Source organism: Aquarana catesbeiana, linkage group LG01 (assembly GCF_042186555.1).
Source record: "Aquarana catesbeiana isolate 2022-GZ linkage group LG01, ASM4218655v1, whole genome shotgun sequence".
In the NCBI taxonomy this organism is placed as follows: domain Eukaryota; kingdom Metazoa; phylum Chordata; class Amphibia; order Anura; family Ranidae; genus Aquarana; species Aquarana catesbeiana.
In genome coordinates this window covers 888,312,144-888,337,484 of record NC_133324.1, presented here as the reverse complement: position 1 = coordinate 888,337,484, position 25,341 = coordinate 888,312,144, and the positions used below count along the sequence as shown (strand labels likewise).

The following is a 25,341-nucleotide window of genomic DNA, read 5'->3' as shown; positions in this document are numbered from 1 at the left end:
CTATCTGAATGTTTGCGGATTCCATAGTTTTTACTAAATTACCCCTCAATTATATATAAAAAAAAATGAAGCGTATGTGTCCATCACATTTGTAGGAGAATAAAGAACAGTTCAAACCGCCTGTCCTTCCAGAAGAGAGTGACCATTAAGATGTATGTCATTGGTCGGAAAGTGCGGGGAAAATCTACATATCTGATGTCCCTCTGGCATTGTTTCATGTTCTCCGTAAGTGATGTCTTATGGAATCTCCAGGGACTGCCGTATTTGTGAGCGCACAGTTCCCCGCCAATGTAAATATGGTGTACGGTTTTAGAAAAGCTGTTTACATTGCAAGAGAAACACAACTTACTCAGCTAACAGAGCTTGCCAGCGGAGAGCAGATGTGACGTTCTGCACAGATGTCCCACGAAAGCCCGGGAGGCAGCACTCACCTCTGAACGAGCCGCTTTTGTATCCTTCTGCCTGCTCGCCAGTGACGTCCTTAAGTAACTTTTTAAGATGTCACTCCTCCCTGGAGTATAAACACGGTTAAAAGGCCAGGTCTTGCGTGAGCAAGGTGACTTCTGGTAAGTGGAGCCAAACATACGTGCAATCTGGGATCTAAATGAAAAATGTAGATTGGATCTTGTATAAATATATGCTGAAGATTTTTTAATATCTTAAACGGTTGCATTTTATGAAGATGCGTGAGCCTGGCAAAAGCAGGAGGTGTAGTTATGGCCTTAACCTCTACCAGGTCCCTTTCTGACATACACTTTCTTTGTGCTTTTTGCCTTGCTGCGCTAAAGTGGAACTAAAGTCCTGCTGTTAAAAACTGTGAGCAAGTAGGCTCTTTGTTGAAGATGAGACCTGCAGTGTCTCTTCTTCTATAAAACACACTTGCCTGCCTGGTCCCTGTCTTCCACTGTATCCCTTCACACATGTACCAGGTTGACTGACTACTGTGCTTGGGCAGGAGTGACGTCATCCCGTAGCTGGCCATTTAAAACTTTAGAAGTTTGAGCTGAAGATGCCGGTGCCGAACAGGGACCAGGACCATTGAAGGAAAGGTAAGTTCGGCTTTAAAGTAGAACTAAGCTCACCAATTTGACTGTTTTCCCAAAATAGTTATATTCAAGGCATGTTGTGAATAACTGTCACAGTTGCTTGTGAGCTTAGACAGACTGTCAGGTTTCATCTTTCCATTGTGTTCTACGTGGCGCCATCTGCTGTCATCACTACATGCACCCATTTTCTTCCAAGGTTCAACACTGCAAGGAGTGCAGCCCAGACCTACATTTTTATGTGTTTTCTGATGGTGACAGCAGTGGATCATGCCTGTGTCGTGTATTTTACTGGCCACTTGTAGTCTCCATTGGAAGGCGACTGATAAGGTGACAGCGCAAAAGCACAATTGGAAAACTGTGACAAATTGTGTAACCCTATAAGAGAAAGTGCCTCAACAAGGAACTTCATGGCAGGATCTGCAGTTTTTATTTAATGAAAGTTACACATTTAAAAAAATATTGTACATTAACATGTTAAATATTATATGTGCAATATATATATTAGTGCGCTCGTTTCAACCTCCCACCCTACTAAAGAAATAATTAATGCATGTAACAAAACTAAAACATAATAAATAAACAATATAGTGATAAGTGCTACACAATCAATATAGTGAATATATGTAGAATAATACACCAAAGATAGGGATCGCATAACCCCTGAATGAATAAATATGTGTGACAAGTGAATATGCAGTAAATAATTGTCTAATTGCTAATCGGGGTCAGTCCTGCAACAAAAAGGCCAATCCAATGCCTTTAGACTTGCTTGTTACTCCATTCAGATACACAGTTTAAATGATGATTCACATGTTAAAATGATGATTCACGTGTAAAAAATGAAAAAAAAAACGCATCATTGCGCAATGATTCAAATAATAAGGGTCTGTACAATCAATAGATTCCACTCACATTTAAATCGTAGCCAGAGCGCTTGTGATACAATGGTCAGAGCTTTGAGACCACTCATACAGCATCCGCTGTGCTGAAGAACACTTTCGATACCGTCACTGACTCCGCCTCCCGACACGTTGCGTCACATGTCAAGTGACTTTTTCAAGGGTACCCTTGAAAAAGTCACGTGACATGTGAAGCAATGCATCGGGAGGCGGAGGCGGTGATGGCATTGAAAGTGTTCTTCAGCACAGCGGATGCTGTATGAGTGGTCTCAAAGCTCTGACCATTGTATCACAAGCGCTCTGGCTACGATTTAAATGTGAGTGGAATCTATTGATTGTACAGACCCTTATTATTTGAATCATTGCGCAATGATGCGTTTTTTTACATGTGAATCATCATTTTAACGTGTGAATCATTTAAACTGTGTATCTGAATGGAGTAACAAGCAAGTCTAAAGGCATTGGATTGGACTTTTTGTTGTAGGACTGACCCCGATTAGCAATTAGACAATTATTTACTGCATATTCACTTGTCACACATATTTATTCATTCAGGGTTTATGCGATCCCCATCTTTGGTGTATTATTCTACATATATTCACTATATCGATTGTGTAGCACTTATCACTATATTGTTTATTATGTTTTAGTTTTGTTACATGCATTAATTATTTCTTTAGTAGGGTTGGAGGTTGAAACGAGGGCACTAATATATATATTTGATATTGGTTTCTAGTAACTGTGTCACAGCACCATTAGGTTGGTTGCAGCTCACATCATTTGGTTATCTTTCACTACTATATATAGTATCCACATCAGCGCTTTTAGTTTTTCTTTTATACATCAAATACTATATGTGAATTTGGAGATTGAGTTAACATGTTCATCATTTTGGGACTTGGTTAACAGGTTCTTCGTTTATGTAAGGTTTGACATGTTCTTCATAATGAGTTAATATTGTCTTCATTTGGGAATTGAGTCAACACCATATTGTGGATTAGGTTAATATGTTGTTCAGTCATACAGTTGACTTGTTCTTCATACTCTGTTAACATGTTCTGCAGTTGAGGATTGGGTTAAGACGTTCTTCAGTTACATAGTGTGGTTGACATGTTCTTCATAATGGGTTTACATGTTCTTCATAATGGGTTAACATGTTCTTCATTTGGGGATTGGGAAACTACGTTCTTCAGTTACTTAGTGGCTGACATGTTCTTCATAACGGGTTTACACGTTCTTCATCTGGGTATTTGGGTTTACACGTTCTTCAGTTGCATAGTGATTGACATGTTCTTTGGTTAACATGTTCTTCATTTGGGGACCAGGTCACCACATTCTTCAGTTACATAGTGGTTGACGTGTTCTTCGTTTTGGGATTGGGTTAACATGTTCTTCAGTTACACAGTTATTAACATGTTCTTCATAATGGGTTAACATGTTCTTCATTTGCGGATTGGGTTAACACATTTTTCCCTTACATAGGGGACACTAATAGACCCAATGTCTAGCTGCACTGGAAAAAAAAAAAAAAAAAAAAAACAAACAAAAAAAGGTTTTACACTAACACAGCCAGACATTAGGTCCATCTATCAGTATTAAACATTCTATTTTTAAAGTTCTTCTTGAAATACATCAGAGACAGAATTTAGAATCCTGTAAAATGTAATATTGGATGAATATCAGACTAGCCATATGTGGTTTTAACTCTTTGCTATCTTGTCCTTTATGCTGAATGGCGTTCCTTGTTTGTTCTGCGTGTTTTTCGGTGTCTGGGGAAACATTTCAGGACAGGCGGTGTGTATTTTGCTCTCGGCTATCTGTGGATGATCAGCACTGGATCAGTGTGTAGTGCCGCTCTGCGATGTCGGAAGAAGCTGAAGGTCTGGGCGCAGTGTGTGTGTTTTGGCTGGGCTCTCCGGATGATCACTGTTTGCCTCTGTCATTCCAGGTCTTGTACCTTCATATACTTGGCTTCTTCTCATGTGGAAGTAGCTGACTCAATCTGGATCTGTTTGACCGCACCAGAGGAAAAGCAAAGATCCCATAGTGTTAAATACTTTGTGACGACTGCTGATGTCACTCACACCTGCACAAGTTCCATACAGTCCAAGCTGAAGGAGAACTCTGGGCAGACTGAAAAACTTTAGTTATAAATGTGTGGGTATGGCACATACATACTTGCACTGCTCCAAGCTGCAGCAATGTAGCTATGTAAAAATAGTTTTCTGTTTAAAAATTGCCATACCTAAACCCAGGGGAGGGCTGGAAGCCTTGGGCCTGGGGGGCAAGTCCAGTCAAGTGGCCCATTACACCACTGAATCAGCTCACCATCCATGCCCACCTGGCTTTATAATGGATAATAATGTTATGAAGCAAAACATATATGATATAATGTGGTAACATAATTTAATGTTCATAGCAGCAAAGGAGGATTAACAAAAATAATGCATCAGTGCAGCCTCACCAGTGCCCCATCAGTGCAGCCTCACCAGTGCCCCATCAGTGCAGCCTCACCAGTGCCCCATCAGTGCAGCCTCACCAGTGCCCCATCAGTGCAGCCTCACCAGTGCCCCATCAGTGCAGCCTCACCAGTGCCCCATCAGTGCAGCCTCACCAGTGCCCCATCAGTGCAGCCTCACCAGTGCCCCATCAGTGCAACCTTACCATTGTCCATCAAGGCAACCTCACCATTGTCCATCAAGGCAACCTCACCATTGTCCATCAAGGCAACCTCACCATTGTCCATCAAGGCAACCTCACCATTGTCCATCAAGGCAGCCTCACCATTGTCCATCAAGGCAGCCTCACCATTGTCCATCAAAGCAGCCTCACCAGTGTCCATCAATGCACCTGATCAGTGTCCATCAATGCAGCCTGATGTGGGATCAGCTGTGTCAGGGTCTCTCACCTCAGCGATGGCAGCTAAGCAGGTCCTTGCATGGCCTCCTGGGGGGTGATGGTCCTGGGGTCAAGTTGTTGCAGGCAGCGCCCAGCCCCGCAGCCTGAGCCAGTCATGTGCATCCCAACTCCCTGCCTCCAATACTCCGAGTTGTAGTTTTCTCTGCGTTGCTCTAAGTTCTCCACCCTCACCTCCCATTCTGCACAAATCCCTAAAGTCTACCCAATCCCTCCTACCCCCAGTCTGCACAACTACCCCCCCCCCAGTCTGCACAATTCTTCTCCCCTAGTCTGCACAATCTCCCCCCAGTTTGCACATATCCCCTCAGTCTGCCCAACAATCCCTCCAACCCCTGTCTGCACAATCCCCCCCCCCCCCAGTCTGCCCAATCACCAGTCTGCACAAGCCCTCCTACCCCCAGTCTACACAAATCTCCTCCCCTAGTCTGCACAACCCCCACCCCCAGTCTGCCCAATCTCTCCAACCCCCAGTCTACACAATCCCCCCCCCTCACATGCTGCACAGTCCCCCCCAATCTGCCCAGTCCCTCCAACCCACAGTCTGCATAATCCCCCCTCAGTTTACACAATCCCCCCCAGTCTGCCCAATCTCCCCCCCCCTCACCAGTCTGCACAATCCCCCTGGGCTCTGCCACTAATCTCCACAACCCCCCCCCCCAGTCAGCACAATACCCTCTCAGTTTGACACACCCCCTACCCCACAGTTTGTACGGGGGGAGTAAGAAATGAGAAGGAAAAGAAAGGGGGGTTGTGCGGGGAGCAAAGTGGCTCACTCACCAATTAAGCTTACCCCCTCACGCTGGTCTCCACAGGTAGGCTGAGCACAGTGCAGGAATTGCATGCAGGGGGCTGGAGTGTGGGCAGAAACAAATGGGAGGAGGAGAGTTGGATTGGACAGGCGGCCCAGTGAGGGGGGAGCTTGGAAGACTGTGGCGACGGGACAGGTAACTGAGCAGATACAGCCCAACTCCCAGGACAGCTAGATTTCACTGCTCTGTGTACTGTACATTAGAATGCCAGGCGGCCGAAGCATTGTAAAGGAAAAATGTCAGTGATTGCCTCCACTGCATGGGGTTAAGCAGGTGGAAAATAAACAAATAGTGCCATGATGACTGCTGCGGCGCAAGCGATGCGGCCTTTTCACAGGCCATCAGAGTGGCCCGGGGGCAAATGCATCCCTGCCCCCTGGCCCAGTCCGCCCCTGCCTAAACCTCAGCTTCTTTCAGTGCAGCACTAACCAACACAATGCATAGGTGTGAACAACACTTATTGAAGGCAATGTTCTTTCCCTTGCTATTGTATTGTGGTTGCATTGGGCCAAACCACCCAACACTTACAGCAGCTCTGGTGTGAAACATTCCTAAAGTAGAACTAAAGGCAAAACTATTTTTTAATTTTGGCTAGGGTAAGGGTAGATTATTTTTTTCTTGTAATCTGTTCCATTGGGGAGGTTTCACAGGAAATCTCTCCAAAGTGATGTAATGTAATCCCTGGTTGCCACCAGAACTAGTGTCCCCACTGGAAGATTTCCCCTTCTTTCCTGTTCTGGTGACAACACAAAATTTGAGTCCCCCCCCCCCCCCCCTTTCACACTTGGTGATGATGGTAAACATGACAAATAGAGAGGTTGAAACTCCCGGATGGGGACACAGACAGCAGTTAGAAGGGAAGTCCACCCTAATGCCCCGTACACACGGTCGGACATTGATCGGACATTCCTACAACAAAATCCTAGGATTTTTTCCGATGGCTCAAACTTGTCTTGCATACACACGGTCACACAAAGATGTCGGAAAATCCGATCATTCCGAACACGGTGACGTAAAACACGTACGTTGGGACTATAAACGGGGCAGTAGCCAATAGCTTTCATCTCTTTATTTATTCTGAGCATGCGTGGCACATTGTGCGTCGGATTTGTGTACACACGATCGGGAATTCCGTTTTGTTGTCAGAAAATTTTAATAGCCTGCTCTCAAACTTTGTGTGTCAGAAAATCCGATGGAAAATGTGTGATGGAGCCCACACACGGTCAGAATTTCCGACAACAAGGTCCTATCACACATTTTCCATTGGAAAATCCGACCGTGTGTACGGGGCATAACACTAAAATCTCTACATCTACAGGCATACACGATCCATGGCTAACCTACCTAGCCCTATAAAGATGAAATCGCTATACATACCTTATCTGAAGTCGATCCGGTCTGGTCCCACACTGAGCTGTCAGCGATGGCTTTGCTGTGGAGATGGGTGCAGAGGAGGCAGCCGACAATGGAAGCCCCATAGTAACTCTATGGCTGATTTCACTTTCCATTAATTTCACAGCCGTTGTTGACTGTCTCTTCTGCAGAGCTTCTGCTGCTGAAGACTGGACTGGAGCAGCTTCAAAAAAGATATGTATAGCGATTTCGTCTTTACAGGGCTAGATAGGTTAGTCTTAGATCATGGATGCCTTTAGATGTAGAGATTTTAGTGTTAGGATGGACTTTCCCTTTAAAACCTGACAAGTGCTCCAATCTCTCTCCACTCTACCCACGAAAAAAAAAGTTTTGCCTTTAGTTATAATTACAACACACTTTTTGCTACAGGTAAGCCTATAATAAGGCTTACCTGTAGCTACCCTGGATATCTCCTAAACCGGAACGGTTTAGGAGATATCCCCTGTATTTGCATGTGCCAACGTCATAAAGACATGCGCACTGAAGTAATGGCACGTATGTGCCATTATCGGCGGCTCCCACGTGCCAATCACAGCGCGGGAGCCCGCGATACCCAGAAGTAACCCCGGGAGTGAAGTCGGCCTCCGGAGCAGTGTACGAGGACGGCTGCGGGGGCTTCGATCTCAGGTAAATCATAATGAGCTAGTATGCTATGCATACTAGCTCATTATGCCTTTGTCTTGCAGGTTTATTGTGTTTTTTTTTTTTCTTGGTTTTACAACCACTTAAAAGTATAACTTTACTGTATGTAAATACAATAGGTGACATGACCTGTTCAACCCATGTACGGTGACCTAAGTTTTTGCACACTGGACTAACACAAAGCATGCAGATTTGCAATGGCTAACTATGTGCCTCGTTCACAGGACAATTCTGTGTAGATGTGCATTGCAGTGTATTGCATTACTATGTACCAGGTCTGCATTTTACTGCAAATCATCTTAATGCATGTAAACGCAACCCAACTGAAAGTATAGAAATAATTTGTTAGTATTTTGACCCTCCCAGGTTTGTTATTTCACAATGGATGACATTAAAATGCCAACGTGCGCAAAAGTACAACATGCTTGAAGACAAATGGACAGTGCAGTACAATGCGAAAGAGTACTAATACTTCATATAAACTTTGTTAAAGTAACTTGAATTTTTTTTTTTTTTTTAATATCTGCAACTTTCATAAAATAACTGGTGATCCCTCCATGAATGTTCTTGTTCAGGCACTTCCTATTAAAATGTGACAACGATCTGGTCTCTGAATTGCTCTCCTGCATTGTCAGATGAGCTTCCAATGGAGACTACACGTGGCTATTTTATTACACATTACTGGGGTAGTGCACTGTTGTCACCATGAGGAAACCCACCCTGAGAAATATCATGTGATCATTGCTGGAGCATATGTACTGTATGTAAACTGAAATTGGCTGCAAAGGGGCTGTAGAAAGTCAGCAGCACTGAGATACAACATAGGATGAAAAAAGGTAAAAACAAATGTTTTTTTATGAATTTTATAAGTTTGGCTTTACTTTTATTTACATTACATTTGCCTATAGACCTCCAGCCCCTTTCCTCTGTAGGCACCTGGGGGGTGGGGGGGTGGGGGAAGACTGCAGGGGCTGCTACATCTGTAATATGTTACACCCTGCATACGGGTATAACATGTTATAGAAAGTTAACTTATCCTTTAATAATCAATCAGCTTCTCATTTCAGCTTGTTCTGTTGAGTTTTTTTGTTTTTTTATTCTATTGAAAGTGAGTTAAATGTTTGTGGCCTAAGGAGGAGACCCATCCAAGTGGAACTAAACAAAGCCTGTAAAAACACTGAGAGCAGGCAGCCCTTAATTGTACAAGACACGGCTTCTTTTGAATGTACACGGAGCTGTGAATGCGCAGCTCATCGTAGATTACAGGCACACGCCAGCTGTGCCAGAATTAATTACTGCATGCACATGTGAGGGATGATGTCATTACCCCACCGCCCAATCAAGAAGATGAAACCCAGCACCTAAGAGGCAGTGGAGGAGAGAAGACTGCAGCTGGCTATGGAAGTAACTGCAGTACCGTTGCACACCCTCCCCACCCCCCTTAACCCAGTATGTTGGGTTCTCCTAAAAAACATTCACCTGCCCAGTGGATCTAGTGTTGTCCTGCAGCAATCCACTGTACATGTGTGTTAGTCAGTGTCCCGTGCCACCATTTTTGTCCTCTTCAGCTGGCTGCCTCTTCTAGATTCAGCCAACCAAGCCCAGGTGACGCATTTGTTTTTCCCCCTAGGCTGCTTTATGAACAGGCTCATGGAGCCTCCTGGAATATATAATGAGATTATCCAAAAATAAAAAAGACAAATCCCCCCCCCCCCCCAAAAAAAAAGTGGCCAATATAATTGGGTGGGTGGGGGCAAAGCAATGACCCCCAAGTCAATTTTTGTGGTATCAGGTTTCACTTTAAGAAGATTTCAGTCTGTTCCTTCAGAAATTAAACCGCTCATAGAGTACCCAAACATCTGAATTGATGAGCCTTGGAATCCCTTTTTTTTTTTGCCTTACTCCTCTGGACCAGTGTCCACTGTCATTTATATATTTTTTACACCAAGCAGCTTTCTTTGTAGGTGTGTGAATGTGCACACCATTTAATGACCATTGGCCATTAAAAAATAATGTACCAAGAGGACGTAGGTTCTCTTTATACTTTTGTGGTTTTATTTTGTTCAATTAAATGATCAATTAAACAAAAAACACTGCGCTTACTGAGATAACAAAACAAAAAAGCGGCTACATACGTATTGACAAAAACAATAAAGGAAAAGTGTAAAATGCAGCGCTAAGTGAAAAAATAAACAAAATGGCATCAAGTCCACAAATCTTAGATTCAATGGTGCGTCTGATATTAAATAAATCATAAAGTCTCAAGGTAAAAAATTATGAAGTGTGGTAGTGTCCAATGGTGTCAGAACACGGACGGGGTCAATCCTAGGTGGTGGGTGGCAAGCATGGGCTGACAATGGTGGTATAATCCGTAGAGGGAACCAACATCAGTAATACTCAACATCGGTGGATGAGAAAAGATGGCTACTCTTCTACTTCAAGACTTCAACCTTTTTTACCTGCACTATGCGGAAGTTTTAATTTCTCTTTGCATACCATCTGGATGAGAGCGATTACCCTGTTTGGGCCACTTGTGACATAGCCTGCCTCCAGAACCTGGAGTTTGGAACCCTCTCTCAGATGACCTGCCTGGAGGATTCCTTGAGGTTTGGTTGATGACCCCTGGAAGTTCAGTTGAAGTCTATCCAACCAGCTCCACCCTCCTGAAATCCTTTCTTCTGCCCGGCTGGGCTTACTGCCTGATTAACTCCATGTCGCTGACAGGGGAGTCCACCTTATCCGGTAAGAGTACCCATCTTTTCTCATCCACCGATGTTGAGTATTACTGATGTTGGTTCCCTCTACGGATTTATACCACCTTTGTCAGCCCATGCTTGTTACCCACCACCTAGGATTGACCCCTTCCGTGTTCTGACACCATTGGACACTACCACACTTCATCATTTTTCACCTTGAGACTTTATGATTTATTTAATATCAGACGCACCATTGAATCTAAGATTTGTGGACTTGATGATATTTTGTTTATTTTTCACTTAGCGCCGCATTTTACACTTTTCAGTTAAATGATCAGATGGTGGACTTTTAGAAAAAACCAAAAGCAAATTGAAAAAAAAAAGACCATTACCAAAATATCAGTTCTTCCATTATGCATCTCCATTAAATAGTGAGGGGTCGTTTAGGGAGACCCATGGCTGATGGAGGATTTTTTGGCAGATCTCTTGTTTTCTCTGGCACCAATTGACAAAGTGGTTTTTACAATGTAAATGATACAGTTTGTGTAGGAACAGAGACAATGTAACTGCAGAAAGCTCTCCAAGGTGGAATTATTCTCCTGTCTGCAGTAATCCCTCATGGTACGGGCCAAGAATTCAGACCTTCAAAAGGATGCCTGTCTCTCCAAACTCTGGTATAAAGAAGGATATACAGTACTTTTAATATGGACATCTTGTTGGCACTAACATTTACACCAGTAGTATAAAAAAATACCATTTACTGGGAAGCACAAGTTGAGTTACTTTTTTGGTCAATATATGGCATGCGGGCACTGATGACCAGGTGATGACCATTGTTACATTCAAAGAATGTGGCGAATAACCCCAATAGCAAAGGCAAACACTATAATAATAATAATAACAGATCACAATTGGCAAACTTTATACCGGATTGATCATGTCTTTACTTGAATTTGGCTTTACTTGAGTCCAGGCAGGAGGAGAGCAGAGGAATGACCCTCACTTATGTCAGACCTCTCTCTTCTCTCCCCTGATGCCACAGGCCCAGGCAAGAAACACGTGAAGAAATAGACAAGTTCCTCTTTAACCTCTCCACCACCCGGCCATAGTCAAATGACGTCCACAGATGGGATCTCCCATCCTGGGTGGACGTCATATGACGGCCTGGGCTTCCCGGCCGTCTAGGGGGTGCGTGCACGCCCGCCGTGTTGCTCTCGGGACCCGGTGCGTGTGCCCGGCGGCCGCGATTTCCGCCGGGCACCCGCGATTGCCCGTTAACCGGGCCGGACTGTGGATCTGTGTGTGTAAACACACAGATCTACGTCCTGTCGGTTGATAGGAGACTGATCTGTGTTCCCAGTACAGAGGAACACTGATCGGTCTCCTCCCCTTGTACGTACCTGCCCCCTACAGTTATAATCACTCCCCTAGGAAACATTTAACCCCTCGTCTCCCCCTAGTGGTTAACCCCTTCCCTGCCTGTCACATTTATACAGTAATCAATGCAATTTTATAGCACTGATCACTGTATAAATGTGAATGGTCCCAAAAATGTGTCCGCCATAATGTCGCAGTCATGAAAAAAATCGCGATCGCCGATATTACTAGTAAAAAAAATAAATAATTTTTTTTTAAAAATGCCATAAATCTATCCCGTATTTTGTAGACTCTATAACTTTTGCGCAAACCAATCAATATACGCTTATTGCGTTTTTTTTTTTTTTACCAAAAATATGTAGAAGAATACGTATCGGCCGAAACTGAGGAAAAAATTTGTTTTTTTTTAAAAAAATTGGGATATTTATTATAGCAAAAAGTAAAAAATATTGTGTTTTTTTTTTTTATTTCAAAATTGTCGCTCTTCTTTTGTTTATAGCGCAAAAAATAAAAAACGCAGAGGTGATCAACTACCACCAAAAGAAAGCTCTATTTGTGGGGAAAAAAGGACGTCAATTTTGTTTGGGTACAACGTCGCATGACCGCGCAATTGTCGTTTAAAGTGCGACAGCGCTGAAAACTAAAAATTGGTCTGGGAAGGAAGGGGGTGAAAATGCCCTGTATTGAACCGGTTAATGACTTATGAAACATCACTGCTACTGATAGGGAAACGGGAAGGTCCTCACACTGGAGATATCCAGTATCTTCAGCTAGCCTGGCGCTGGTGCACTTGGTGTCCTGTTAGGCAGGATAAGCGAGTGTATTTGGAAGTATTCAGACAAGGCAAAGTGATGTGCAGAAACTGGCAGTATCCTGGTAATCAAGATGGATACTGTGACTGCTCAGCAGGGTATAAGTGTTCCTACCAATGTGGGCACAGGTAAGGCAATGTTGCCTGAATACAGTGTCTTTAAGGTGGGCAAGTGCCCGCTCACCAATCCTGCAACTAAGGCCTAAAGAGAGATATCCTGGCAGGCAAGTTCTTCAGGGAGCCAGACTGGCTACCCTACGAAACAGAACGCCTCGCGCCTTCAGGGATGTCTGGAGATGCACCTGGATCCTCCCTCTGGTAGGATGTCTGTCACTGACCGTGGAGCTGTGGCAGGAGCCATCACACCGACACCTGGAGCTGTGGCAGGATGGTTGCCCCGATGGATAACTGCAGCCCCTCTGGTCACGTCTGTCTTCCTTCCCAGCCTTGTGGTATCTCCTCTCCCCAGGCACAAAAGATGGAGCCCTTTCCTTTCTTTAATCCCGAGGGCAACTGGTCTGTGTAGTTCTGTCCCCATAGAAAGCTATGGTGCCGCTTTGTAATGGGGACTACATGTCCCAATATGCATTGCTGCAGTACTCCTTAAGTGTCATTGGTTCTCTCCCCCCTGCCAGGGAGGGAGCAGAGTGAGCTTCTGTGTGTGTGTGTGTGTGTGTGTGTGTGTGTGTGTGTCTCTCACTCACTGCACAGTGAGGAGAGGGAGGGGGAATTCCCCCACAGAACCTGACAGGCTGGGTCTCTCTCTGAGAGCCTGTGTGTGTGTGTGTGTGTGTGTGAATCCCGTCGGTGGCCAGAGATAGATGCGAGCCCGCAGGGTACCCGCTACATAAGCATTTATTAATACACCATACCTGGCTGATGTCCCTGGAAGCTGGCAATCACTGAAATAGACAATGCTACTATAGTGATCTATTTTATTATAGTGATCTCCACTTGCTTCCTTAACCAAGCGGCTGCTCTGCTGCATTCTGAACACAGGAAGTCGGCCGCACGGCAAGGGGGCCCATCCAGAAAATGCTTTGCATTCTGATTAAATGGAGAGAAGACATCACCTCCCCGCCTCTCCACCTCGTCCCTTTGGCAAATGCTTTGCATTCATACAGAAAATGCAAAGCATTCTCTGAATGGTGCCGTGCCAAGTGGCCCACTTCATGTGATCACAATGCAGCAGAACAGCTGCCCGGCACGGGACCTGGAAGCAAGTGGATATCAATGTGTTAGCAGTGTCTACTTAAGTGATTTCCAGCTTCCAAGGGCATCAGCCAGGTATGGTATATACACTATATTACCAAAAGTATTGAGACGCCTGCCTTTACACTCACATGAACTTTAATAATGTCTTAGTCCATAGGGTTCAATATTGAGTTGGCCCACCCTTTGCAGCTATAACAGCTTTAACCCTTCTGGGAATGCAAGCACATTTCTGAGGTCAGGGACTGATGTTGGATGAGAAGGTCTGGCTCGCAGTCTGCACTCTAATTCATCTCAAAGGTTTTCTTTCGGGTTGAGGTCAGGACTCTGTGCAGGCCAGTAAAGTTCCTCTACCCAAAACTGGCTCATCCATGTCTTTATGGACATTGCTTTTTACACTGGTCCAAATCATTTGGTGTAGGGGGATTATGGTATGGAGCTGTTTTTTGTTTATGGGTTGGGCTTGGCCCCTTACTTTCAATGAAGGGAATTCTTAAGGGGTCAGCATACCAAGACATTTTGGACAATTTTATGCTCCCAACTTTGTGGGAACAGTTTGGGGTTGGCCCTTCCTGTTCCAACATGACTGTGTGCAAAGCAAGCTCCATAAAGACATGGATGAGCGAGTTTGGGGTGGAGGAACTTGACCGTCCTGACCTCAACCCGATAGAACACCTTTGGGATGAATTCGTTCGGAGACTGCGAGCCAGGCCTTCTCTCCAACATCAGAGTGTATTATAGTGTACATGATTACATCAGTCCAAGCTGGACTATTATAACCTATGTATAAAATATCCATACCTGGAACTCTTCTTTAAGCAATGCAGATTGGTCACCAACTGGCCACAGCCTTCTTATCAAACAATAAAACACAACTGCCTGTTAATGATGTTGTCCCTCTGCTTAATCTTCATGTAAGCATGTTCATGAAGAGATACTGATGGCAACAACCATATGACTGGCTGACCAGTTTTACAAAATTCTTTTTGGAGATAACACAGTCAACATATATAAATTACTGTATAAGAGGTAGCTTCTTCTGCATTAGGATAACAATTTTATCACAGTTAACTTGGACAAATGAATAAAATGTCAACAACCTAATCTCAATCCGCACAAGATTTATATTCTCACTAAATCAGTTTTTTTTTTTTCCCTCTTAAAATGCCAAAATGGGAGAAACTATGAAATTAAGTCATTTATATCTGTAATACAATAAGCCTCTCTTTACCCACTTTTGACAAGTACTAATACTTAGTTTAGTACTTTCAATACCCAAATTACTTAACAGATGGTAGATATCCTTTTATGGTATTATAATGTTACCAACATAGGTGAATCGGCTAGGGTGAAGCATTTCTCTAAGTGAGATGCAATTTATTAATCCAGCTTTTTGAGCTTGTACTGTATGTAACCATTGTTTTTCCCAAATAGTGGTCTACTGTTGTGGTGGCAGCAATTTAAATGGTTTACATGCAAAATAGACCTCAGAGAGAATATGCTTACTCCTGTCAGGAGGTGTAGATTTGAGGTGAATCTCAAAAAATAAAATCTCATGGGCAAGGACAATGTTCTCAAAATGTTTCTAGTAGTGTTTCAAATAGAGAACAGTAGAAACATACAGTGGAGACGGAAAGTATTCAGACCCCCTTAAATTTTTCACCCTTTGTTATATTGCAGCCATCAATCAGCAATCATTTAAGTTCATTTTTGTCCTGATTAATGTACACACAGCACCCCATATTGACAGAAAAACACAGAATTGTTGACATTTTTGCAGATTTATTAAAAAAGAAAAACTGAAATATCACATGGTCCTAAGTATTCAGACCCTTTGCTGTGACACTCATATATTTAACTCAGGTGCTGTCCATTTCTTCAGATCATCCTTGAGATGGTTCTACACCTTCATTTGAGTCCAGCTGTGTTTGATTATACTGATTGGACTTGATTAGGAAAGCCACACACCTTTCTATATAAGAGCTCACAGTGCATGTCAGAGCAAATGAGAATCATGAGGTCAAAGGTACTGCCTGAAGAGCTCAGAGACAGAATTGTGGCAAGGCACAGATCTGGCCAAGGTTACAAAAAAGTTCTGCTGCACTTAAGGTTCCTAAGAGCACAGTGGCCTCCATAATTCTTAAATGGAAAACGTTGGGGAAGAATGATTTTAGCAAATGGCTGCAATATAACAAAGAGTGAAACATTTAAGGGGGTCTGAATACTTTCCGTCCCCACTGTAGATATAGTTCCCTATCAAGTGTGTTATCCTTATGAATAGACCAGTGTGTTTTAAGGGCTCTAAATGGTGTACTTCATCAGATGCTCTAAGATGATGAATAAGAAAGGTGCACTTGGACTTAATTAAGATGAGGTTGATTTTTCCCTTTTTTTTTTTTAATCAAGAATGTTCCATCATCCACCACCAACCCTACCATACACTGCCTGACACCACCACCAGCTCCCCACGCCACTTTCTATATCTACCACCAGCTCCCCACGCCACTTTCTATATCCACCACCAACAACCAAAAACACTAATAGAAATAATTTTCCAACAACTGGTTATTGTAGCTGGCCTATACATAAAAAAAAAAAATGTAATTTTTTTAATAAATAAACACACATAACGCTCAGGCCTAAGCTCAAGGGCAAGAATCTGAAATTGAATGGCCATTTTAAAAAAAAAATGAAGTATCTTTATCTTTGAATGTTAGCTTTGTGAATCAAGCTTATGGACAGTGGTAGGCATGAGAGTGTTCATAATGGTTTTAACCTGAAAACATCTGGGAGGGGGAGGAAGGCATGCAGGTGATGAATGAAGACCTAAAGTACAAAGAAGTGTGATTTGGAGGATACGTTCCTTGAGTGGCATGTATAGTGGGGTTCAGAAAGAGTGGCGTTGTAGCAGTGGAAGTGAGTGACACATATGTTAACTCTTGATTGTATCAACAGCACTTGGACCCTTGTGATGGATGCATCAAAGTTTGTGAAGCACATTAAACAAATAGTAAGAATTGGTCCATCTGGCGATGACAGATTGCCATTAAGTTATGATTTGTAACTAGCAGGGCCCTAGTAGTTCCTGTAGGTGTGCTGAGTGCTTGACTGTAAAGTGTTTGGGATAATGTGATGCCATGTAAATAATCTAATAATGGCTTATTTGTCCATATGTTTAACAAGGAATATACATTTTACAGGAGGTGGTGGCAAGAGGAATGGTCGCAGCAAGAAATGGAAGGATATGCTGAAACTACCCCACATCAGCCAATGTGAAGAGCTCCGACGTACAGTAGGTGAGTACACGATGTTTAACATGGACCGTTCTCACCTAAACTTCTCCCCTCCTAAGGTTGCTATGAGCTACTCTGTGCATGACTAGCGGTTAGGGATATGGTAGAAGACATTTTGTTCTGTGTATAAAGAGGCTCTTTGGTGTACATTGCAATCATGAGTTGGAGGGGGTAGCAGTGGAAAATTAAAAAAGTGAAAATAGGTTCTAAAATAAGTGAGGAAAATAATGTACAGCAGATATATTACAGGTAGACAACCCAATGGAAAAGATGAATGTGCATTTTTATCTCAGTTCATGTTTTTAACCTCCGTTCTAAACTTGTGTTCAGTGGGTTTTGTTTTTCACAAACTTTGTTTAAGAGGCAATGGACATCTTATGAAAACTAGAATACAGATATACCTACTCTCAGAAATCAAGACAAAACACTTTTTACATTTATACTTATTGGGGTTTATTTACTAAAGGCAAATAAACGGTGTACTTTGCAAAGGGAATTTTGGTAAATGTGGTTAAGATTGCTGACTTCTATCACCCATTTGTGCCCAAGCCTAAATACTGTATGTTTTATATTCCTTGGACATGATTGAGTATTACCAGTTCACGTTTTCTTTTATATAATCAAAAACAGAAGTGAGATTTGTGTTGTCCAAATGGAAGCATCATGACATGCAAAGGTGCAAAACATTTTAGGACTGTCCTTCATTCTGGATGTTCAATTCTCGCTTTATCTCTGCACTCTCACCTTGAATAACCATATGGGGTGCTGAGTTACTGGTCTGAAACCTTTTCAAGCCCAAAGTATTACACTGTTAAGTATGTGACGTATAAACAAAAATAATAAGAATGGACAGATGATTAGCCCGTAAAGCCCTTGGTGAGGACTGTCAACTTGAACACTTGGATCAGGGGTCGCCAAACTTTCTACAGAAAGGGCCAGCTTGCTAACCTTTAAACGTTAAGACATTAGGGGGCGGACTGTGCCCAGTGGGAGTAAACCATACACAATCTTTGGTATTAGGGGGAGAAATAGCTGGAGTCATTGGGAGGAATGGTGTCTCATTTTTGTTGTTAGTGGAAAAAATTATACCCCATTTTAGGTGTTAGTGGAAGGAATAGTGCCCCATTGTTGGTGTCAGTGGCAGGAATAATACCTCAAGGGCCAGAGAGACAAGCCAAGGGTCAAATCTGGCCCCAGCGCCACAGTTTGGAGACCACTTACTTAGATGAATAATAGACAACTCGATTATCAAATATTTAACAACTTGAGCACCCACAATCTCATAGAATACTACACTTCCTTTATACTTAATGTTAACATACCATATTTGCCTGGTTGGCACAGGCTTCTTTGCTTAAATCTGATATACCATGAGATAGCTGACCGTTGAAAAGGAAAGGCTATCATAGATACATAACTACACAAAGCTTACGTTATTAGTATCATGCATTGTGACACTTTTTGGTCTGATGACCAAAGTGTCATGAAATATTATTGTGATTTCAAATAAAGATTTAGTATGTCAAGTATTTCACAGTATTTTAAAGGAGAGGTGTTTTTTTTGCTTTTTGACCCACCTCATTGGGGGTTGATTGTTTATCTTGTAAGGTTGTCCTGTAATTGCCTCCAATAATGAGCATTTGACAGTTACACAGCAGTGTTTATTCAGTTTGGATAGTTTTTGACAAGGATGAACTATGATGCATCAGGTGACCAAACTGGGGTAACCTTTGAAATATACCCAAATGTTTTGGCAAAGTGTTATTGGATATGGAAAGTAGGGTTACAGATAGATTTTTTTTTTTTAAACCAGATGTATTCAGCATCAGTTAATTAACGAAGAACTGCCAATGAGGAACTGCCAATGACACACATACGTAGAATTATCAGGCGTTTGAGTAAACTGAACGGGCTATAACATGTAGACAGGGCTGTCTTTCAACTCTATTTTTGGCACATGAGGTGACCTAGAAAGGTGGGGGGGGATATAGCTTTGCCTCTGTTTGTCTGATGACCAAAGTGAGTTAATTTTAATGAATTAAATCGTTTTAATTATGTCATTTAATCATATTGTAAGGCCACCTTTGCAATTGGTGCTTTAATTTTAAGACCGGAAGGTCTGCTTCAATACTCTTATGTGTAGCGATTGCTCAAGTCGCCCAAAAGAAGAACTGCTGGTTTAATTTTGCTTTTGGAACGCGTCACAAAAAAAGCCTCATCGGAATGTTTCTTTTTACACTCTCCAACTGATGTACGCTTTGATGCAGCAGCCATGTTGGTAACATTTCTTCAGGTTCAAAAAGCAAGCATGCAGAGCTTTTGAAACCTTAAGTATCATTTGAAGCTCTAGTCCAGCATCTGGAGGAATTCTAGTGGTCAAGACCATCAAGGCCTCAGAAAACTCTCTTACAGGAGTCATTTGGTCAAACTGCTAAAACACAGTTATCTGTTCTGGCATTTAGCATTAGGCAACATAGAAGGTGAACTTTGTCCACTTGGAAACCAATGTGTTGAAAAAATTGATCGACTTTCCATGGACTACTATTCATGTCCCTGTTTCCTCTAGCCTCATGCTCCGTGATGCCACTCATATAAACAGACCTTCAGATGACCACTGCTCCCTAAACTCACATAATCAATATTCCATTAAGTGCAAAGAGCTGTGAAAATGGTTGCTGCGTTATTGGGCTTTGCACAATGAGATTTTGCATTAATAATAAGATACCATTTAAAAATAGAATTTTGATTGGTCTGTATTTGTTGCACTTTGCTCATTATTATTGTTCCTTGCACTGTTTAATTAAATAAACATAGGTTGCATGACCCAATAAAATATCAAACTCTTATCACATTCCTCTAACTGCTGAAGTTGTAGAGAATCAGAAATGTTGTCTATGGTTTAAGCACTCTTCCTCCTTATTTTATTTTATGTGGTCTTGCCTTAACCAGCAAAAAATGAGCTGCTACAATGCAATGCAGACTTTAAGTGTGTTCTTTTGTAGAAGTTTACTTGTAATTTAGGAAAGCACATGAACCACCGGGCAAGCACAGATCAAAGCTCACAGTGTAGGTACAAAGCCAAGCACTCCATGTTCCCTAAACATTTCCATTATCATGCCAATCCACAATGTAAAATATATTGAACAATACAGTATTACAAGAAGCCTAGTCTGGTTTGAGACCACACACGGTCCAAAGTGGTAGCATTTTGTGACCATGTTTGGAATTTTTACAGTGGTCATATTGTTTTTATGATTTATTTATAAAGTGGAAAAGTTCTTCGGAAGAATTATTTTAGCTTTTGTTTACTATGAATTGCAGTTCCACTCCATCAGCTTTTCGACTGAGACATTGGTTACCCAGAGAAATGTTGGGTATCTACTAAAACAGCAAAAGATGTAGTGTAAATTACTTACCAAGGAGTATCTGAGCTGTCATACTTAACACACTGTTAAGTTGATTCTAGTGATTCAGTATAACATGGCCAAAAGAAAATATTCTAATCAGGATGCACTGAAAGAATAACATGATGCAGTCTTGATTGAAGGAAGGGAACCTTTTGACCTTCCTGGGCCACATTGGAAAAAGAGGAATTATCTTGGGCAACACATAAAATACACTAACAATAAGGAAAGCTGATGAGTTGGGCAGATCACAAGTTAACGATCGCTGATATAGATGATTTACCTATCTGAGTGTCATAAACAGGTGTGACCAGAACTGTGTGGACTGCAACAGAGTGAACCAAAACGTATGTAGGTGAAAAAGTAATGTCATTTATTAAGATAAGCGAACACAAACATAAACGCACCTCCACTACCAAACAGTGTAAAACAAAACAACCAAACAGTGACCCACAAAGAACAACAATCTAAACTAGTATATACAGCAAAAAGGGAATACCAGAATCGCAATCATAGCCAGGCCAGGATCATAAACGGGAGATCAGCAGATGGGGGCAAGGAGCAAGACAGGACAGGGAGAAGGTGGAAAGGATCAGGCTGCAGGGCAGGGGTACAGGAATACAGGATCACAGGATGGACAGGAACAGGTAGATATACAGGTTCAGGTTCTCAGGATCACAGGATACAGGTCAGGGCTCAAGAACAAGTGCTTGCCGGGTATAAGTGCACATCTTCGGCAATTAGTCTCAGGTGACGCCTGATTGCAGGAGATGATGTCGGCTCCAGATTGCTAGGAGATGCCCCCTGGTGGACACCAGTACAGCGGGCCAAAGATCTGACAGCGCCACCAGCAGGTGAAACCTTTCCTGACACGGAGTATGTTGCATAGTAGGTAAGGTTGACTAAAGACAATAGTCCATCCAGTTCAACCTGTGTAGATGTACTTGTGTCAGTGTTGGTAATTATTTTCCATATCCTTGTATGTTGTGTTCTTTAAGAAGCACGTCCAATAGTCTTTTAAAAATATCAACACTCCCCGCTGCTACCACCAATTGTGGAAGAGTGTTCCACATCTATATCGCCCTGACAGTGAAAAACCCCCTGCACAGTTTAAGGTTAAACCGCTTCTCCTCCAATCTCATTGTGTGGCCCCGTGTCCTCTTACCCTGAGACTGAATAGTTTTTTCTTACGTTGGAATCACCATTGAGGTATTTATGAATAGCTATCATGTCCCTTCTCAAGCGTCGCCTCTCCAGTGAGAACAAATTTAGTTCCTGTAGTCGTTCCTCATATTTGAGGTCCTCCAGTCCCCTTATTAATTTTGTTGCCCTTCTCTGGACTTTCATCAGCTCCAGCATATCCCTCCTTAGCGATGGTGGCAGTTTTATAGTTTTATCTATGGAGTATATCCCCTTTTTTATGCATGCTAAACTTATGCCGACATTGGTAGCTGGAACTTTATATACTATTGCTCAGTCTGTTATCTACTAGGACCCCCAGATCTTTCTCCATCCTTGATTCCCCCAGAGTAATAAAACTACATTTTTGTTTTTTGTAATATTTCATATTCCAAAAGTAAAAAAGGCAGCATAAAACTAGTGCAATATTTGTATAGCATATACTAGTACGGTCTTTGATAAACTAAAGCATCAATATCTGTTTCGAGTAATGTAGTAGCAATTCTCAATGAATACTCAAGGTGCTTATCAGATATTTTGGTGCTAATTTTGGCCCTTTGCTCGTTTTTGAAAATAGTTGCTCACAAATATAGGTGCTGCCGAAAACCGATGACATGAGTAAGGCGTGATTGTGAAGAGTGGGATATTTTTCTTTGGAAAGATAAAACCTATAAAATTTCAGTAAAGAGACACTGTCACATTTTTCTCCAGCCACCTGTTTACTAAGGGTAAGCACATTTTTACAAAATATTCCCCCCAAAAAATCAACATTTCTAAGTACAATTTACGATTTTATGAACGTCCTCTTTCATAGCCGTCTTGGGGCCGCAGGTTGAACACCCCTACCATAAACCCTTAAAAACACCAATTAATGCCGTTATATAATATATAGGCTGTAGCTGTCTATAGGCTATTGCCTCGTACATACAAAAATTGGGCGAAAAATAACGCTTTTGGAAAGATCGTCCGATAATCGGATCATTATGGGTACACAGCTTTCGAGTGCTGATCCCTACAGTTCATGCAAAAAATATCCGTAGGGACAAGCACAAAAATTTTTCTTGTATGATAACAGAATGAGAAAACATTGTGCAATTAGTATGGTATTTGTGTGAAAAAAATTGTGTAACCAAGACCACGCATATTCGGAAATGAAAGAATACATTACAATACAATACATTACATCACTTCTGAAGTTGTATTTTGTGGTACGAGAATTTACGTAACTTTAGTAACCTATTGGTTTTCAATATGAGACTAGCATGGGAAAAAAAAAAACCAGATGATTATTTTGTCCGATATTTTTATTGTGTGTTCGAGGCATTAGCTACAGTAAAGAAAAGTCAGGTCATCAACCTAGCAATACAATCTTGCAGAGATTTTTAAATCCAAATGTCAAATCCTTCGTTGGATAAAACTGCTACCATTTACTGTATGTTTATTTGTTTTCAGATACTTGCCTAGAGTTCAACTTGAAATAGATGGTATAATATTATGGCTAGCATTAGTAGTTCTTTGAATAGCTGTTTGGAATTTCTTTTCCATTTTTAGAAGAATAGGAGGATTGCATCTGACCTGGCAACGGCCTTCTGTAACCTCTTGCCATGTCCCTGCTATCCCCTTTATGACCATCTATCTTCATTAAGTCTCATTTATTTTAAATGAAATTGGTTAAATGTTATGAGTTTTTCACTTTTTGCAACTAGTAAATTAATAAGTGGACACATCTGTTTTTTAGTCTCTCACTCTCTCATCCTCCAATTACTCGGCTGCGTAGTATGGGCTTGCGTCATTCATGTTTATATGATGACCTATCTTTAATAGCATGTGTTTGGCTGCAGATGTTAACTCATAAAAAAGACTGTATGTGCAGTGGTTACACCAGCACTCTCTGTTGTGTGAACTTGCACACAAATCATGGTTTTAATTTACTTTGGGCAATCACTTTTTTTTTTAACTGTGTAATTTTGTGGAATAATTTGACCTCTCTCTCTTGGCATCCACCAGTCTAGACCAACAGCAGAAGTTCCTTTCAAACATTCCGATGTGAACGCTTACAGCAGATGAAAGCTCACTGCCCAAACTTGTCTGCTTTTTTTTTTTTCTTCTTGTCTGATTTGGTCATGGAAAGATTTCTTTAAATGCTTGGCAAGTTATTGTTAATAAAAATGCAGGCCCTTAAGGTATAGGTCGATTATGAACAAAGAAAAATTGTTTTAAACCTTAACTGTTTTACATTACTTATGGGCTGTGTGTGCTCCTCTATAGACCTTCCATATAGTCCACATGTATGGATCAGGAGGAGGATCTGCTGTATTTGTTTTTTTTTTATTTTAGACATATATATATTTATTTAAATCTGCAAAGATTTTTATTGAGATATAATAGAATCATTTAATCAAACAACAGTAAAGTTCCAGAAAGCCTACTCATAAGCATGTACAGACACAACAAGTCTTAAACTCAAATTCACAGAGTATAACTCACATGCAGGTATTATGCCTAGCTCACATCATCGTTGGAATGACAGAAACAGTAAAAACGAGGGGCATCCCCCCTTCCACCCCATGGTCTTCTGAGGTAGACCTTTGTTTTCCTAAGATAAAGTACTTCAAAGCAATAATCTACACAGCACTAAATAAACTGGTGCCAAGCCTGGAGTAGCAAGCCATCCTCCCCATACTTTCTCATACTTAGAGAAGCTACCTCTATGTTGATCTATCAGTTTTTCATATCGTAATGTTGTGCTCACAAGCTCAAGCCACTTCTGTGGTGTAGGGGAAATTTGGGAAGGCCAGTGTAACAGTATAAGCCTACGTGCCTGAAATAAGTCCCTGGAGACCGCCTCTCTAATGTACGCATCCTGTATCACTTCATCAAGCATACCCAGGATACATTGCTTAGGGTCTGTAGGAATATTAATCTGAAATGTTTTAATAACTGTAGTAACAACAGTTTCCCAATATCGATGGAGCTTCGGGCATCACTAAAGCAAATGTATAAGGTCTCCTATTTCTCTACCACATCGAGCACAGATTGGGTCTGGGCGTAAGCCCATCGATTGCAACTTGAGTGTGGTGTAATGAACTCTCAATAGGATATACAACTGGGATAATCTTTGTGAGACATATACACACTGTACATATACAGTGTTCATTAATGTCAACTTTACAATTGCAACTAGAGTTGCAAGGTTGTAAGTAACATCAATGATGGTGAAAAGGTTCAAATGATTACATTTGGTAAGCTATATAAAAACTCCTTTCATGATAAATGCATGATCAAGGCTTAGGCTTATCATATATGACTGGTCAAGATCCTAACAGTGGTTTGTAGTAGTAGGAGAAAGGTCTTTGCCTGGGTAGGCAAAAGAGGAGGGGAGAGAGGTATGGAACAGGAGAATGCAGTGCAGGATATTGCGTATGTCATGTCATGTTTTTAAATGATTCGAATAAGGAATTTCACAAGTTTAATGTCTCAGGGTCAAAAATAGAAGTCAAGTGTGCTTGGTCCATGAGACCTCTTTCAGTGAGAGGCAGTTTAACATCTTTCTGTAGTCCTTTATGTGTAGAATCAACCTTCTGGAGTCCTTGGGAATTATAGGGTGTGTGAGCCTCAGCAAATAGGTGGCGAAGTCAAGA

The 25,341-nt window shown here is 41.8% G+C and overlaps 1 protein-coding gene across 1 annotated transcript in view; it reads left to right on the top strand.

The window, feature by feature from the left end:
* GRK4 (G protein-coupled receptor kinase 4) overlaps nt 1-25,341 on the top strand; it is a 341,746-nt gene that overhangs the window by 124,974 nt on the left and 191,431 nt on the right. Inside the window, exon 2 of the mRNA XM_073610875.1 lies at nt 17,025-17,120. Coding sequence (XP_073466976.1) covers nt 17,025-17,120 — 96 coding nt within the window. The remainder of the gene's footprint in view (nt 1-17,024; nt 17,121-25,341) is intronic.